General features: G+C 30.1%; 1 protein-coding gene across 5 annotated transcripts in view; it reads right to left on the bottom strand.

Moving 5' to 3' along the window:
- Positions 1 to 5,362: 5,362 nt before the first annotated feature.
- The window catches only part of LOC145303414 (intermembrane lipid transfer protein VPS13D-like), a 393,527-nt gene continuing 379,811 nt past the window's right edge, over positions 5,363 to 19,078 (bottom strand). For all 5 annotated transcript variants that reach the window (XM_080144736.1, XM_080144739.1, XM_080144738.1 and 2 more), the window contains 5 exons: positions 14,197 to 14,406; positions 13,514 to 13,764; positions 11,996 to 12,162; positions 8,753 to 8,841; positions 5,363 to 6,444 (listed from right to left, as the gene is read on the bottom strand). In XM_080144736.1, coding sequence (XP_080000862.1) covers positions 6,346 to 6,444; positions 8,753 to 8,841; positions 11,996 to 12,162; positions 13,514 to 13,764; positions 14,197 to 14,406 — 816 coding nt within the window. In that variant the 3' untranslated portion in view covers positions 5,363 to 6,345. The remainder of the gene's footprint in view (positions 6,445 to 8,752; positions 8,842 to 11,995; positions 12,163 to 13,513; positions 13,765 to 14,196; positions 14,407 to 19,078) is intronic.

Raw genomic sequence — 19,078 nt, 5'->3', positions numbered from 1 at the left:
CTGTGCATAATACACACACACACACACATATATATATAGTTTCTATAAGAGAATATGCTTAATATTAGTGATAGCGTTTATGTATAAGTTCGTAGATGTGGGATCAACAGCGCATTGTGAATTTTTTGCTTTCCATTCTAAAATCTTATGCTTTAAAATGCCATAGTCTAAAGAGGTTTTTTTCTTTTCCTTCTTATTGATCCGATTATGTAATAATGTTTGTTATATTTAACTTCAAATTCTTATCTCTCACTTCCTATATTAATTGCTCCACTGAACCGCGTAGAGCTTCAATCTTGATAGGTTTGTTTATTTATTACTAATATATACACACCCGCATATATACATATATAAGTGAGGCAGTTCCCAAAGGTAGATAAAAACAAAACTTAGTTGAACAAACATAGGGATCAATATCTTATCAGGTGGAACTATATCGATATTAATAAAGTGTCCTTCATTCAACAGTTTGCTGCAGTTGCATAGCATTATCACCCACCAGAAATGTACTTGATTGATTTAAACATCAGGCATTAATTACAGATGTTAAAGACCCATCAGATACATTTCTGATAATCGATAATACTGTGCAACTGCAGTAACGTGTTCAACTAAGTACATTTGATCATATATGTGTGTGTGTGTGTGTGTGTGTGTTAGAATAATGGAAATAGTATTCCAATGAAATAGATAAAAAGGGAACAAACCAAATTATGTGTTCAACATTTCATCTTTATTGTAAGACTTCTTCTAGATGAACAAAATGAAAACAAAATACCAGCTCAAATATTTGAAAATATATTTTTGATGTAATGAAATGTATGACGTTGTTCTATTTCAAAAACAAAAAATTTGTCGGAAATTAAAAAAAAAAAAAAAAAAAAAAAGAAAAAAGAAAAGGGCATAGCGTTGAGATAGAGAATAAGATTTTTTTTTTTATAACGTCATATAGCCATTAATATATTTAAAAAGATATGATGCATGCAATTCATATTCTTTTTGGAAGAATAATAATTCAAATATGGATGTGTAACTGAAAAAGCAAAAATAGTTCAATTTATTTCAAAGAGACCATGACGAGACTTCTTGAATCAACGCTTATCACAAATTCAAGCACAATTAATCAACGCGGAGGTTTCTTTAATGTATCGCCATTAATACATATAATAATACATATAATAATACATATAATAATGCATATAATAATGAATACATAATACTAATGCATATAATCAATAAATTACATAACAAAAATACACTCATTTCATTTCAGTTACACATCCATATTTGCATCAGGGACATATTTGCTCTAAAAAGAATATGAATTGCATCATATCTTTTTAAATATATTAACGGCTATATAACGTTTAAAAAAAATCTTACTCTCTTTCACAACGCTATGCCCCCCACCCCCATTTTAAAAATTTCCCACAACTTTTTTCGTTTCTGAAATGAAACAGGGTTATACATTTCATTACATCAAAAATAAATTTTAAAATAATTGTACATATGTTTTATTTTCTTAATTTCATCCATCCAGAAGACGTCTTACAATGTGTCGGTGAACACATAACTTGGTTTGTTCTGTTTTTATCTTTCTTTCTTATATATATATATATATATATATATATATATATAACTACTTAATTTACTCACATAAAATAAATACACGAAAGTATAGATTTATGCGTAAACTTTAAGTATTTACTTCAAAAGTGCTCAATACATAGGTAGAGTTAGTTAGTAAGTTATAAAATGTATATGGCGATTAACCTATACTGAATATTCCGCGTTTCATCCACTCTAGGACTTTTCAGGCTTATGTGCGAATTCTGTGGTTGTTTGTTGTTTTTATATGCGCATCTTCTATTGAGATTTTAGTTAGCCAATCAGCTTTCTAGTATCCACTGCGCCCTTCCTATCAGCCGATGATCATTTATCGAACAAAGGCCTATTTGACCTCTTTGTCCGATAAATGCATGCTCATTGGCTGATAGGAAGGGTGCGGTGGATACTAGAAAGCTGATTGGCTAACTAAAATCTCAATAGAAGATGCACATATAAAAACAACAAACAACCACAGAATTCGCACATAAGCCTGAAGAGTCCTAGAGTGGATGAAACGCGGAATATTCAGTGTAGCTTAATCGCCATATACATTTTATAACTTACTACACACACACACACACACACATATATAACACGGAAATTACATAATTGTCGATGCAATAATTTATTTCAAGCTTATGGTATTTTCAAGCATCTAAACTAGACAATTACATTTTTGATACTGAAATAAAGAAATAACTAATTGTCTAGTTTAGATGCTTGAAAATACCATATGGTTGAAATAAATTATTGCATCGACAATTATGTAATTTCCGTGTTATATTTTTATGTTATTGCTCTGTTTAATACATTGAGCTCTCATACCCGGATTTCCTCCTGGAATTATTCCATTATAACACTATATATATATATATATATATATATATATATATATATATATATATATATATATATATATTCTGCATTTTTAAATGATTTCATTTTAACAACGAAGATACACACATATTTAATAATATGCATTGAGGGAGAAACGTGACATTTTTTTTGGTTGCAAAAACTGAAGGTGAGCTTTATCACAGCTAATAATAGTGTAAGTAACTCGTGTCGGCCTGATTAACGCTTATGTCACTGGGCAAATCACCCTCCTCAGAAATCTGTCGTAACAAGTTGTGCAGAGGCAATCACCAAAAGATTATCACTGAATGAATCACAGCCAGATATTCTGTTGCTGAAGAAACAGCTGAAAAAAAAAAAGATATACACATCTAATCTCTACACACGTTTTTCAGAGGACAGTATTGTCTATGAGGGTAAACACACAGGTAAACATTATATTTTTTTATTTTTTTAACGTTTTTGAAAGTAGATATATTTTTTTAAAGAAAGTCCTGTTTTTTTACACACACACACACACACACACACACACACACACACACAATTCGCAGCCCAAAACAGAAAAATTCAGAAAAGAAATTGAAAATTTCAGATGTAATGTTCTCATAAATCAAGACCCAGTTTGTACTTTTAAACGTTTTCAGTAAATCAGCAGAAATCAATGTCTTCCCATTCGTCTCCATATTTTACTTTCATTCTCCTGACATTTATCTTTCCTTATTCATTCCTAAAAATAATTCCTGATACGAAATTCTTTTTTTCTTGGTATCTGCATTTACATATCCAAAGATGAAATGTCATATTGGCTGAAGAAAACTTTCTTAAAAAGATTTGACTCATCTTTTAACATGTAAATATGTGCATTACACGTTTCATGGTTTACTTTTTGATATTGCGTACCATGTCATTGTATGTTGTGGTTTCGTTTGTGTTTTAGGCCTCATCTTCTGTGTGTGAATTTGCTGTGCATTTTTGCTACTGTGTGCATGGATTAAATGTGGGTGATATTTAGATTACAATTTAGATTGTTGTAGATGAAAAGTACTCCTTAGACTCTATAATATATATATATATATATATATATATATATATATATATATACACACACTAGTAGGGAGACCCAACATTGTCCAGGATTGAATGAGGATTGATGAATATTCCATGTTTGAAATCGTCAATCAAATCGATTGTCTGCTCTATTTGGGAACCCATTGTAGTGCACCAGCAGGAACCTTCATATGCCTCCTCACAGTAACAGTCCACCACTGTACAAAACCTGCAGCTGATTTTATATAATTATTTTTATATACTGACTTGAATTAAAGTTTAAAATGCAAAAGTCAAATATCATGATTGTGCTCTTATCAGAAACATTCATTTTGAATGCATCTCTGTCTTATCAAAGAACCTACTGTTGATTTTAAATGTCGGGCCTTTCTGCTTGTGCAGTGGGAAAACTTCAAATGAACTTTGCAATGTTAGATCGTATAATAATAATTTTTTTTGAATATTGATAGTTATCGGAGGAATTCCGATATAAAACCTATCTAAGAACACTCCCAGACACAAAGAACATCAGTGTGAAATAAAAAAAAAAATTGGCTCAGCCGTTTTGGGGTCCATAGAGAAGGAGTTCACACATACACACCCACAAACACAAAGTGTCTTTTATAGTTAAGTAGAGGGAAACAAACAAACAAGACTTTCTGTTAAATATAAAATATTTACTTTCAAAAAATGTTTTGCTAAATAAAAAATTTTAAAATGGTGACAGGGAATTATCAACCCAACTTTTGCTTAATGTTAACCATTTCCACATTCTGTTTGTATTGATAACCAACACACCCTATATGTGTCGATGTGTACTGTTGGCTTTATGAGGAAATGGCTTAATATCAGGGATAGAGCATCTGTAGTTATATGTAGTTATAAATCGAGCCAGGGTCGACACACAAAGCAAAGTTCCACTGTAAACTGGCAAACTTCATTCAAATTGGATTCTTGCAAATAAGTGTGAAACTGACAGTTGCCGTGGGCATTATATTCTCTGCATGCACTGATCAAGACTCACAAACAACAGTATTACTATTTACAAAGTTTGTATACATAAGCAAGTATATACATATTGGATCACTTGTGGCATTTATACTTGTGTACTTAAAAATATGAAATTGTGGTGTTCAAGCACATATATTTTTTATGTTTATGTATTGTTTTCAATTGGTTTCATATTTTAGAAACACATTTTTAAAAATTAGTACAAGCACTGTTGTTTTTTTTATGTATATAAAATCTGTTGTAGACCTCAACTTTTGAATATGTCAAAAACAAAAACAATATAGGAAAGAGAAAAAAGCTGGCTGGAGAAATATCGCTGAGAATCCAGTTAGTTTTGTTGTTCATATTTTTAATTTGTCTCATTATTATTTTATTTTTAATTATGCAATGTTTGGTGTAGAATAATGCATTAGTTATAAACTGTAAGAATCTTATTGCATTTTGATAAGAAAACAAATAGTTTTACTTATATTTTAAAGTTTACATATTAAATAAAATTACAACTAGTCAATGGCACATTAAAAAAGTCAAGATTTTGACTTTTTTTTCACAAATTTTGTTGATATTAAATTTTATTCTTAAAATTCTGTAAATTATTAAAATAGAAATAACTTTTAATCAATTTGTTTTCTCATTTATTTTCATAAACAATTTTACGGTTATTTCCCAATTTTTCAGATTTAAAGAAGCTTTGAAAACTGGTTTCATAAAACAACAAAATATCAAAATAATAACCATTTCTTTTGTGCTACCATTACAGAGACAATGAACATAGTTGAAACACTTAGTGTGATAACGTATTAAAAAAAAAAAAAAAAAAAAAAAGAAAGAAGAACTTATCGGTTGCATATGAAGAAATAATGCCACTACTGACACTATTATCTCTGGATAATGAAATGGATGATTTTCATTTTATAGAAATAGAAGTACATCTTACTGACACTAGTGTTAATTACTGGTTGAGAAGTAACTCAGTTGCATGTTCACCTGGTCAGAACATATTTTTGAGTTATGGCATATCGAGCTTGTATTTATGGATGCATAGTCATTGTTTCCGTTGATTTGGAATTTTTCTTACAAGATGCAGATTGACATTTTTTTTTAATTATGAAAATGCATCGATCTGAAAAGTTTTGTTTTTGTGAAAATGCAAAAAGATTTTAAGAGTTCATGACTATTAAAGTACCAAACATTGAACAAGTTAAAAAATGAAAAGAAAAGGGAATTACTTCAGACGGGAAAAAGAGACTCAATTAGGATTTTCAAAGCTTATCACAAGCTGTAGGTTTTTTTGCGATCAACACAAGAGCATTTAGGCCCCTCTCTCCCAAATTGATATAGATTATCATCATGAACAAGAGTAGAATGAAAGACAAATGATCACAACTGTAAATTATTGGTTTATGGCACCATCAACTCGGCAATGTTTGTGTCAAGTGAAGCGCATCTGTGTTGATTTTAAAGGTGGGACAATTGAGATGAATTTCAATCACATTTCCACTGTTCTCTCATTATTTAGAGGCACTGAGGTATTCAAAATCCAGTGTCAAACTTTTCGATTTTTTTTTTCTTCTTTCCTTGTTATTGTTGGTTGCCTGTTCAGACAAATTAATAAAACAAAAAAAGACCAAGTATTTTCTAGCATTTTCATGGTCATTTTGCAGATTATAGCAAATACCCCCCCTCCAAGTTTCATTTATTTGTTGCATTGTTTTTTTTTCTCCACTGAACATTGTAGTATGTACGCACATACAGAAATGGAGGCTTGTGGAAGTTATTGGTTGAAGACTGACAGCAACATCTGAACAAAAAGTCAGGGAGTCATCACTGATCCACAAAGTCTGGCATCACCAAATTTTCAGCAGGTAAAGTTTGTTGCAGCTCTTGATATAGACCAAGGGCATAAAGAATTTGTTGAGATACCTACAAGAAAAAACAAAAAATAAATATTTAAAAATTAATTATTCTTTAATTTATTATTAAACGAAATCATGTTCTCTTGTCAATTTAATGATTTTTGGTTCTTGTTCAAAATTCCACCAATTTTAAAAAACAAAAGTAATGAAAAATCTGCATGATGTAATGCCATGAAACTGAAGGTGTGGCAAAACAAAAATATCATATTCCAAAAATCATGTAAATTGATCAGGTAGTTTTATAAGGAAATAAAACTTTATGAGTACAAGAGAAGTGACTGTCTTGTGCCGCCATCTTGAAAATAAATTCAAGTAACAAGGGAAATAATTCAACAACAATTCAAACTTACAACATTTTTATTGTAATGTCTACCAATTCTCATTAATTGCTTAAATATTTTCTTTATATAAAATTGATCAATTTATGTGATTTTGGAATTTTGTTTCCATTACGTGTATATACATTGTACAGATTTTTTTTTCTTTAATTTTGTTTTTGATATAGGGGGAATTCTGGACAAGAACTTGATTTTTTTAATTAATAATATCAGATATATATACATATTTATTTTATCTTCTATTGATATATTCGGTTTCATAGAAACAGTAGAAACTCATGCCATGAAACTGAAGATATCAATGGAAGATCAAAGTGTCAACTGACAGACATGTTTTTACAAATGAATGCTTTTTTCCCCTATAACACAAAATTATACTAGAATAAATACAAATGTTGGATCCATTTCTCGCCGATGAAATCAAAACATTTTATTTCAACTTTACACAAATGAATACTATACTGCTTATGCATGTATCAAGGTTAACCAATTTGCATGTTGGCTTTAAAAAGGGACATTGTATTAACTATTATTTGTCATTGTTTTTTTTTATGCAATGTTTGTTTTGATTTTAATATACCAAATAATTCAGTTTTGTTTTATTTCCTGGACAAATATCTAGCATTTGTGTTAAAATATTCCTCCTTTTTTTTAAGAGGAACCGATCAATTTTCAACAAGTTGTGATCTATTTTGAAATGACAAATGAAAAAGAAAAATTGATTTCTTTTTTATCTTTCATAATTATCACATTAAACGACAAATTTGTATTGAAATTAAAAAAGGTTAATGTTTTTGTTTCATGTTAAAGTTATGAACGAAATGTTTTTTTAAAAATATTTTAAATATTTCAAGTAGCAAAGCCAGCTAGTGTGTGTGTGTATATATATATAAAATAAGAATTACAGTTAAGTTTACCAAAATGATCCAAGATGGCAAAACTAAAGTATATTATAAATATTAAAGAATTAATATTTATAAAGTAATCTCAACCAGATGTAAAAGCTTGATAAAACCAAATAGGGGATAGTGCTTATAATAAGAACAAATAGTTAATAAAACATGTTAAAAAACACTTTGAAAAAGAGTTAAAAACATATTTAATTTTAAAAAGGAAGCACAAAATAAGTGGATAGCCCTTATCCGCATGTTTAATGTTTAGTTTTAAAATATGCAAACAAAGAAATGATTTGTGGCTATTTTAAATCATACTTCTTTATTGTAAATTGAATGCATTAATAAGAAAAAATTAAAATAAAATGGTGAGGTACATTCGGGCTTGAAAACTGGATCATTCGATCTATAGTCGAATGCTCTACTATTGAGCTATCTTTCCAGATGTCAACAAATCTTTTTTTTTTTCTAAGTAGAAATTTGATTATTTTATTATCTTCCTTGCTGGTGCAACCTAAAATATTTCTCAGTAAAATTTTTTTATCTATAAGAAAGAAAGAAAGAAAAACTATTATTAGGATCGGATTTTTTTTCGATTTTTGATACTTATCAGACAAATTTCTGTATAAAACATATATAAGAATACTGCCATACATAAATTACCTTGTGTAAAATTTTCAAAAGATAGGCTCAGCCATTTCGGAACCTATAAGGAGCTCTCTTACACACACAAAGTGACTTTTATATAATAGTAAAAATGTAAATCTAATATATTTCACTTCGTCAACTAAGCTCTAATCCCTGTCCCATCACCACAATGTTGCATTTCTGTGCCAGTTTTACAAATATTTTGATGAACTCATTGCACTTTTGCCCCCTCAACGTACATATCCCGACAAACCCACTTAGTAGCAAAATCATACCATTTCACTGTTGAAGTACCTAAATGCCAGATTGTCATAGTCCCAAAGAGTAGCCTCTTGCATCCAAGTGGCAATATGCCTTGTTAGGGGTGAATGTGAGAAAAAAAAAAAAAAAAAAAAAAAAAATGGAGGATTGGTAGTAATGAAATTATTTCACTTACTCTTTGAGCAATTAAAAAATTATCACATCGGATGTAAGGCGGACTTTTGGTGGAATACTTCTTTACAAATTTTACATAATAACATTCATCTGAAATAGAAAAAAATAATTCAGTTTATTTGACAAATTATACAATTCTTTAAATTTTATTAAAAAATCAAACTTTAGCGGCTCTCTTTAAATTTATTTGTTATTTCTTTATTTAAAATATTGGATAAAATTATACAGTCGCTCTTAACAGCATATGACTTAATTTACTGAAACTGAAATTCCAGATTAGAATTCCTAAACTCTTTTGAAAATTGCTTTGATTTTCAATGTGAAAACTTATTCCTTCAGAAAATAATCTATGTAATAAATGCTAAACGCTTCATTAACTTTTATCCTGACAACTATAGAATTTACTTTCAGATTTTATATCTTTTTAATATAACTACCATAGCTTGGAAACTACATAAATAATGTATAAGTTTATGTAAAAGGAATATACATGAACTCTGGAAAGAAATCAAGTTAGTTTAGTGCAACTATGTAATAAAAATCGAATTTTGATATAATATAATATCCAATATAATGAGATGGAGAGGGAGGGCCCTCATATTATAATCAAGAATCTTCAATGACCTTTTGAGATTAGAACAGTTGTTTGCTATGAGCAAGTGAGCATCCTGGTGAACAAATTTTCGAATGTTATTTAAACATTTTTTTGAACATCAAATGTCATTTATTTTTAATTAATAAAATCATTTTTAAATTCTTTTTTTTATGAGACTTTCAGTGTTATACACTTTTTTTGAAGACTTTCTTTTCATTTTGCTGGTGGTGCACATCAAATTCAGACTTCAACACAACCCTCAAGAAGATTGGACATATACTTTGTAGTCTACCCTTCACTGTTAATACGATCAACAGAATGAAGAGAAAAAAAAATGTCTTGACCTTGAATACTAAAATAACTATTATGACTCGGATGTAAATGTCAAGAGTGCTAGCAAGAGTTATTTCCCTTTTAAGGAGTGTAGACAGTGGATCTTGAGTTTTCTTTATCTCATGGTGTCTGAAAGAAAGAAATATTATACCCGTTGTGACAGCCACGTAACTCACTTCTCTTATTTGTCCTTTAGTTCTCACATTCCATGAGTGATATTTCTGACAAAGAGGGAAGAATTGCTGTTTTCTGAGTCAGAATCTATTCCATTTAACATGGAATGGCAAGTTTTTGACCTTGAAGTATTTTTTTTTAGTTCCTTACATCACATAGCTTCATGGCTTATCTGGAGAGTTCCATAAAAAAAAAAAAACTTGTATACTTAAAAATAAATTCAAACAAAACGTTATCATGGGCAGTGTCATGAACATCAATTCTGATCAGTGCGATTTTGGATGTCAAAAGTTGAATCAGTTAACAAAATTGCTGTGATTAATAGATTATTATATATCAAGACATGCATAGCTATCATTACATATTGAAATCATTATTATTATTATTACATATTGAAATTATTATTATTATTATTACATACTGAAATTATTACATATCAAAATTATTATTATTACATATTGAAATTATTATTATCATTACATATTGAAATTATTATTATCATTACATATTGAAATTATTATTATCATTACATATTGAAATTATTATTATCATTACATATTGAAATTATTATTATTACACATTGAAATTATTATTACATATTGAAATTATTATTACATATTGAAATTATTATTATTATTACATATTGAAATTATTATTATTACATACAGAAATTATTATTATTACATATTGAAATTATTATTATTACATATTGAAATTATTATTATTATTATTACATATTGACATTATTATTATTATTATTACATATTGAAAATATTATTATTATTATTACATATTGAAGTTATTATTATTACATATTGAAATTATTATTATTATTACATATTGAAATTATTATTATTATTACATATTGAAATTATTATTATTATTACATATTGAAATTATTATTATTATTATTATTATTACATATTGAAATTATTATTATTATTACATATTGAAATTATTATTACATACAGAAATTATTATTACATACAGAAATTATTATTATTATTATTATTACATATTGAAATTATTATTATTATTACATATTGAAATTATTATTATTACATATTGAAATTATTATTATTATTACATATTGAAATTATTATTATTATTATTACATATTGAAATTATTATTATTATTATTACATATTGAAATTATTATTATTACATATTGAAATTATTATTATTATTATTATTATTACATATTGAAATTATTATTATTATTATTATTATTATTACATATTGAAATTATTATTATTATTACATATTGAAATTATTATTATTACATATTGAAATTATTATTATTATTATTATTACATATTGAAATTATTATTACATATTGAAATCATTATTATTATTATTATTACATATTGAAATTATTATTACATATTGAAATCATTATTATTATTACATATTGAAATTATTATTATTATTACATATTGAAATTATTATTACATACAGAAATTATTATTATTATTATTATTACATATTGAAATTAATATTATTATTACATATTGAAATTATTATTATTATTACATATTGAAATTATTATTATTATTACATATTGAAATTATTATTATTACATACTGAAATTATTATTAATATTATTACATATTGAAATTATTATTATTATTATTATTACATATTGAAATTATTATTATTATTATTATTACATATTGAAATTATTATTATTATTATTACATATTGAAATTATTATTATTATTATTACATATTGAAATTATTATTATTATTATTACATATTGAAATTATTATTATTATTACATATTGAAATTATTATTATTATTACATATTGAAATTATTATTATTATTATTATTATTATTACATATTGAAATTATTACATATCAAAATCATTATTGTTACATATTGAAATTATTGTTATCATCACATATCAAAATCGTTATTGTTACATATTGAAATTATTACATATCAAAATCATTATTGTTACATATTGAAATTATTGTTATCATCACATATCAAAATCGTTATTATTACATATTGAAATTATTACATATCAAAATCATTATTGTTACATATTGAAATTATTGTTATCACATATCAAAATCGTTATTATTACATATTCAAAAGAAAGCAATTCTTAATAAATAAGCAAAAGTGAGACTGACTTTTGGAAACTGGCATACAGAACTGGATGTCTCGAAGATAAATTTGGTAATCAACAATCTGTTGTTCTGTTCCTTTATCACCCATCAAGAAATAAACTTTTTGGTTGGTAATCAAAGCACACACTCTTTTGTTGATTTCTTTGCGTACTTGTTCCCATGCGATAAAACTGAAAAAAAATAAATAAATAACATAACAGAGCTGAACGGCAAAAGATAACAAAATATCAAGACTTAAAGAATGATTGAAAGATGACATGGTGTCTGAAAGAAAGAAATATTATACCCGTAGAGACAGGAGCAAATAAACTAATAAAAAATATTTTAAGAAATTCTTGGAAACAATTCTTTGAAGCGAGAAGAGTACAAAATCGTAACACTCTGAAGTCAAGCCTGGGTCTTTTTGGATGTGTGGGTTAGGGTCTCTTTGGATGTGTGGGTTAGGGTCTCTTTGGATGTGTGGGTTAGGGTCTCTTTGGATGTGTGGGTTAGGGTCTCTTTGGATGTGTGGGTTAGGGTCTCTTTGGATGTGTGGGTTAGGGTTAGGGTCTCTTTGGATGTGTGGGCCGGTGTTGAGTCCTACCGTCACACTCAGGGTCTGCCAGTGGCCACCTGATTGTACCAAGAGATCACATTCTTCAGCACATCCAGGTACACTTTGGTATTGACTTTCAAGCTGACTTTGAAAATATAAGGTGGAATGATGTGGCCCTCAGTTGAAACTACACCAAAAGCTTTGTTTTCATTACCCTGGGCATGCCCTGAAGCGTCGAACCGTCCAGATTTGCATTTTGAGGGTGCTGACAATGGTCGTGTTGTCATAACTTGGATCAATAGAGAGCATGAGTTGTACAGCGGCAATCTCGCTCATCGAACATCGTATCACTTTCAGACATGATAGTATGCTTCTATTGCTCTTGGGATAAGTAAAAAACTGGCCAACTAGTAGATGATTTGCAACAGAAAAAGAAAACCCGTTTTTCATCAAACAGAAATGGAATCATGTTGTCTTTTCTAGGGCGACAATTTTATGTTTCTACCCGGTTTTCTTGAAGTAATTTGCAAAGTAGACAAATAAATGCAGATATCAGAAAGAAATTTAGTAACATATCCATCAACTACATTAAAAAAGATGGACATGATTGGAACATGTTTTCCAGCTGCCTGACTCCAACTATTAAAAGAAAGCATATAAAAATGATTTCATTCAAGAAAAATCACAAAAACGAACATCAAAGAGATGACCAGATAGTAGTTGAAACTGGTATGCCGCTTCCAACAGCTAAAAAACTGGCCAAGAATATAGTGACAAAATTTTGTTATACAGTCTATGGTAAAACTCTATAAAGTGTGCATAAGTCAACTCAAGTTTTAAGCAAAAATCCGATTTTCATAAATTCTTGACTTTTGATTCATATTCTTGTATCTTTCATATTAACAAAAAGAAATTTATTGAATAAAAAAAAAAAAGAAAAAAAAGCCTCATGAAGCAATGAAAAAAAAACGGGTTTTGTGACTCACAGTTCATCAAGTTGGTTTCCGTTTAATAAATGGATGTTCATTTGCTGCTTGGCATGGTTGAGGTTGTAGTGTGGCAACAAACCACCAAGTCCATGACAACAGCGAGGTTCGCGCACACGTACTTGGATCTTGTGAGAACGACGGCTAGTTTCGCGTGCTGCTGTAGCTGCTGCAGTTGCAAAATCCAGCACTCCAGCCACTGGTTTGATTACAGTCCCAACTAAACCCTTGCTCAAACCTGTGATAAAACCCTGTATGAAAGAAAAATAAAAATATAAATTTGAACAAGAGGAAATAAATGAACAAATAAAAATATTTTTTTTCATTAAAACAAAAGCATAAAATGTGGACTCCTCTTCAATAAATAATCAAATTTTTAATTAGGGGAAAAAACTGATATGTAAAAAAAATGTGCACAAAACATTTGGTAGAATACCCCATCACCATCTAGAACAAAATAAGAAAATTAAAAAAAAAAAAAACATTCCGACCAGCAATAATGTCTTGATTCTATGAAGTATACATTTCTCAGTTTCAATTTTTAAAATTTTCTCATAGAAAGTCTTTGTTTCAACAACATTGTTCCATTTTCCTTTAAAAAATATGTGCTTGAAACAGAACTATTATTTAGGATGTTGAAAAAAAAAAAAAAAAAAAAAAAAACAAAAAAAAAAACTACTTACCCCCAGGCCATCATCTCTGGTGCCCTCATAGGTTTGGTTGACCACACTGGTCAAGCCACCAAAAAGTCCATAAGCAAGACTTTTACAACCGGCCTTCAAATGGTCAGACGAATGACCAGTTGTATGTTCTGACATGATTTGAATTCGTTTCTTTGAGTATTTCTCATCCATTGTCACAATAGTCAAGCCATCGGATAGGGAGCTTGTCACCTGAAAAAACAAAATAAATGCATGACAATTTTTAATGCATTACATATATTTTATAGAGGCCATCTCATTCTGGTGGCATAGAGTGGCGGGCATTTGATAAAGATTCAACTTATTACTGTTGGTTTAATGATTGCTTTTTAGCATGTGACACCAGTTTCCAGATGATTTAGAGAAGGCAAGAAACAAGCAAACAAAAAAGAATTCTATTATCACACACACACACACACATCTATAACATATATAAATAAAAATGGCAGTAAATGTTTTTATAAGGACATTGGAGAGATTTACGAGTGCCAATCCTGTGGCTTAGGGAGTAGAACTGTTGACTGTAGATTCGATTCCTGGCTTGGGATGCATGCTAATCTAGACGCACTGAGGAGTTGTGACACAGCAAAATAATCTGTGTCTGCGGATGAATATATAAGCTACTCTTCTTTCATTATATCACTTGCTACTTATTTTAATGCAAAGCTCTTTGTAAAAAATTAAGTAGAGCACTTTATGTTGAATGTTTGTATAAAGATATTGGAAAGATGATTTACGAGTGCCAAGTTTAGTGAGCAGAACTCAGTTTGATGTTTGTAGGTTAAATTCCTTGTTGGGATGAGTACTAGTCTAGTTGCACTGAAGAGCTGTAATACAGTGAAACAGACTATACCATATATAAAAAGAGAAGGAAGGTGGGGGGAAATATGGTATAAATAATGAGGAGAACAATTCTTAGATTTTGTGCAGTTATGTAATGGAATCAATTACATTCAATCTTTTTGAGATGCATCTTTGTGAACTTGGAAGATCTTTATGTTGAACATGGAAACATATTGAATTTTGAACTGAACTCTTTAATTTATGGACGTATATTGTTTTTCTTCCACCAACCATGGCTAGGTACAAGTGTTAATTGTAAATTCATTCTCAGTTATTACTAGCAGTGCTACCCAATGTTGCCCAGGGCAAAAGTGTAACATATTTGTATTAAAACATTTAATTTATATCTTTCTTCAAAAGTCAACCCCTCTCTTTTCTGCCCAGCCTATTCCTCTCTCTTTATACACACACACACACACCCAAGTGGTTTTTATAGAGTCCTCGAGGGAATTAACTCCTTGATCTAAAATAAAACATTAGAGTTACTTCCCTTCAGTAAGTATATCAATACCGACCCCACCCCTGAAAAAATCTGTGCCAGTTTAAGGTCATATTCTCTTTTCTAAATTTTACATATTTTTCATCCAGGTCAATGCCAATTAATCTTTTTTCCTATCATTGTTCTTTAAAAGGAACATCATTATCATCTTGCTTTCCGAGCTGTTGGAAAACTGCTTCTGTAGTACCAGTATTCAAGAATTCTGGCGAAAGAACTGACCCATTAAATTATTGCCCCATTAGCCTCCTCCCACTTTTTGCCAAAATATTTGAGACCTTAATTAACCATGCTCTAGTCCAGCACCTTAAAGATGCTAAACTTCTGACCGACCATCAATATGGATTTAGACAAGCCCGTTCCACGGCAGACATCCTCACTGTAATCTCTGAACGCATATACCATTCACTGGACAAAGCGGGAGAGGGCAGAGCGGTAGCTCTAGATATATCTAAGGCTTTTGACAGGGTATGGCATGAGGGTCTCCTCAGGAAGATTAGATCTTACGGTATCACTGGTAGAATACTTAACATAATTAAATCCTTCTTAGATAAGAGAAAAATCCAGGTTGTCTAAACAATATGATATAAATGCGGGAGTGCCCCAGGGATCTATCCTTGGACCTCTGCTGTTCCTGATATTGATAAATGACCTCCCCGACAAAATTGCCTCTGAGATGGGTATATATGCTGATGACACCACACTCTATAGCAGGCACGACAGGAAAACAAATGAACATATATCTAAAGTAATGGCAGAAACACTTGAGGATGACCTCCAATCAGTAGTGGAATGGGGACAAAAATGGATGGCAACGTTCAATGCCACCAAGACAAAACTGGTTTCATTCAATAATTACAAGAAACCTTCTCTACCACCTATAGCAATGGCCAACGACTCTTTATCTGAGAGTACGTCTCTCAAACTCCTTGGCCTAACGTTCACAGGAAACATGAGTTGGAACAATTACATCGAGGGCATTGCCAGGGCCGCTGCAAGGAAGGTGGGCTCTCTCTACCGTGCTAGAAAACTTCTAACACCCGAAAGTATCCTGTACCTCTATAAGGCCACTATTCGCCCATGTATGGAGTATTGCTGACATATTTGGGCCGGTGCATCGGCTACTAGTCTCTCGCTCCTTGACAGGGTTCAAAAGAGGGTCGCAAATCTGATAGGCCCTAAACTGGCATCTAAACTTCAGCCTCTGTCCCATCGTCGAAACGTTGCATCCCTCTGCCTGTGCTACAAGTATTATAATGGTGAATGCTCTGAAGAACTGCAAGCACTTGTGCCCCCACGACGTGAACACCCTCGACAGACCCGACAAGCTGCAAAATCCCACCCCCACACTGTAGAGATCCCTAGATGTAAAAGATCTTTCTACTCCAGTAGTTTCTTCCCCAGAACAGCTAGACTTTGGAATTCCATTCCAGGTCACTGCTTCCCCAACTGTACTGACATGCATAAGTTCAAGTGCAACGTGAACCAACATCTCGCTGCCCTAATCGCTACATAGTACCCCAGTAGATGTTTCCCCTGATAGTAGCCCCCTACACCAAAGTGGCAATGTGCCTTGTTTGGGGTGAAAATGTAATAAAAAAAAAAAAAAAAAAAGTCGTGAAGAATTCATATTTTTTATTCCAAATTAGATTTTTATCCTATATGATGTACTCGACGTAACGATTAATTCCTTAAAAAAAATTAAAGTGTAAAAAAAAAAACCCGAAGTGTAAAAAAAAACCCGAAGTGTAAAAAAAAAACCGAAGTGTAAAAACAAAACCATAGTGTAAAAACAAAACCATAGTGTAAAAACAAAACCGAAGTGTAAAAACAAAACCGAAGTGTAAAAACAAAACCGAAGTGTAAAAACAAAACCGAAGTGTAAAAACAAAACCGAAGTGTAAAAACAAAACCGAAGTGTAAAAACAAAACCGAAGTGTAAAAACAAAACCATAGTGTAAAAACAAAACCATAGTGTAAAAACAAAACCGAAGTGTAAAAACAAAACCGAAGTGTAAAAACAAAACCGAAGTGTAAAAACAAAACCGAAGTGTAAAAACAAAACCGAAGTGTAAAAACAAAACCGAAGTGTAAAAACAAAACCGAAGTGTAAAAACAAAACCGAAGTGTAAAAACAAAACCGAAGTGTAAAAACAAAACCATAGTGTAAAAACAAAACCATAGTGTAAAAACAAAACCGAAGTGTAAAAACAAAACCGAAGTGTAAAAACAAAACCGAAGTGTAAAAACAAAACCGAAGTGTAAAAACAAAACCGAAGTGTAAAAACAAAACCGAAGTGTAAAAACAAAACCGAAGTGTAAAAAAATAGAAACTGGGACATGTTAGCATTTTTCTCTAAACAGTTCACTTTTTGTAAGTAAAAAAGAAAAAAAGAAAAAATATACTCTTGCTGAGATTGAAACCAAAACCTAAAGGCAGTGAATCAAGTACAATAACCACTAGACCAGCTTGCTATGATCTTTAAAAAATATTTTAAAACTTTGTGAAACAATTGACAAGCAGATAAAAATCCGATAACTCCCAAGTACCAATTTTTAATTTTGACCTCTTAGCAGCCATTTTTTTCTGGATTAAAACCAATGAAAAATTTTCCACATGTCTGAATACCTTATATACCAAGTTTCAAGTCTGTAGACGAAAAATTTGTTGAGTAGCTAGGTTGAGAAGTGTCCTCACACATGCACACATTCTCACTTTAGAGATATAGATTTGCACTAAACTTGGTTTCAATAGTTTATATATATTGCTTTCACATAAACTGCAAATATTATTTATGTAGTCAACAAATTCTAATAAACTTATATTTAAAAATAAATTAACAAGTAAATTCTATGGCTAACAGGATAAAGATTAAGTGAATACTAACATTGTAGATGTTTGTTTTGTCGTTTTTTAGTTTTAGCTGGACATACATGTGTGTAAAATCTTAATTTTTTAATTTCTATCCCTGCCTCTCTCTCTCTCTACAGCTGTTTATATATTTCTCACTTTCCTAATCAAAATGTTAAGACTTAAAAAAATCGAAAAAAGCAGCTAAAAAAAAAAACTAACATAAGGCAAACGAACGATGGTAAATGTAAAAATCGGAAAAAAAAAAAATGGCTTAAATATTAAATATTAAACCTTTAAAAATCGAAAAAAAAAAAAGAAAAAAAGACATCCAACACCACGATTCGAACCCAAAACCTTTAGATAATAACGTTGACCTCTAATCAACTGAGCTAAGACGACGTTGGCGAAATTAGGCCGTTTTTTAAAATCTTTAGACTAAATCAGGTTCCGACGTCATTTGCACATGCGTAGAACCGAATTTGTCATGAAAGGACGGTTTTTGCTAACCCCCCCCCTGTAGAAAACTGATGATTTTAGGGTGACGGAATTAATGTTTTTGGCCAATTTTTTGATATTTGTCGGGCGAAGGTTGGAACTTTAAAATGATACCAATCTGGCGAAAATCTGTGACCCGTGTCGAAAGTTTTTGCGAAACATACAAACACACATAC

This window comes from Euprymna scolopes, chromosome 19 (genome assembly GCF_053919585.1).
Source record: "Euprymna scolopes isolate OS-2025 chromosome 19, ASM5391958v1, whole genome shotgun sequence".
In the NCBI taxonomy this organism is placed as follows: Eukaryota; Metazoa; Mollusca; class Cephalopoda; order Sepiida; family Sepiolidae; genus Euprymna; species Euprymna scolopes.
Note: the sequence above shows the minus strand (reverse complement) of the source record. Positions and strands in the feature narration are given on the sequence as shown.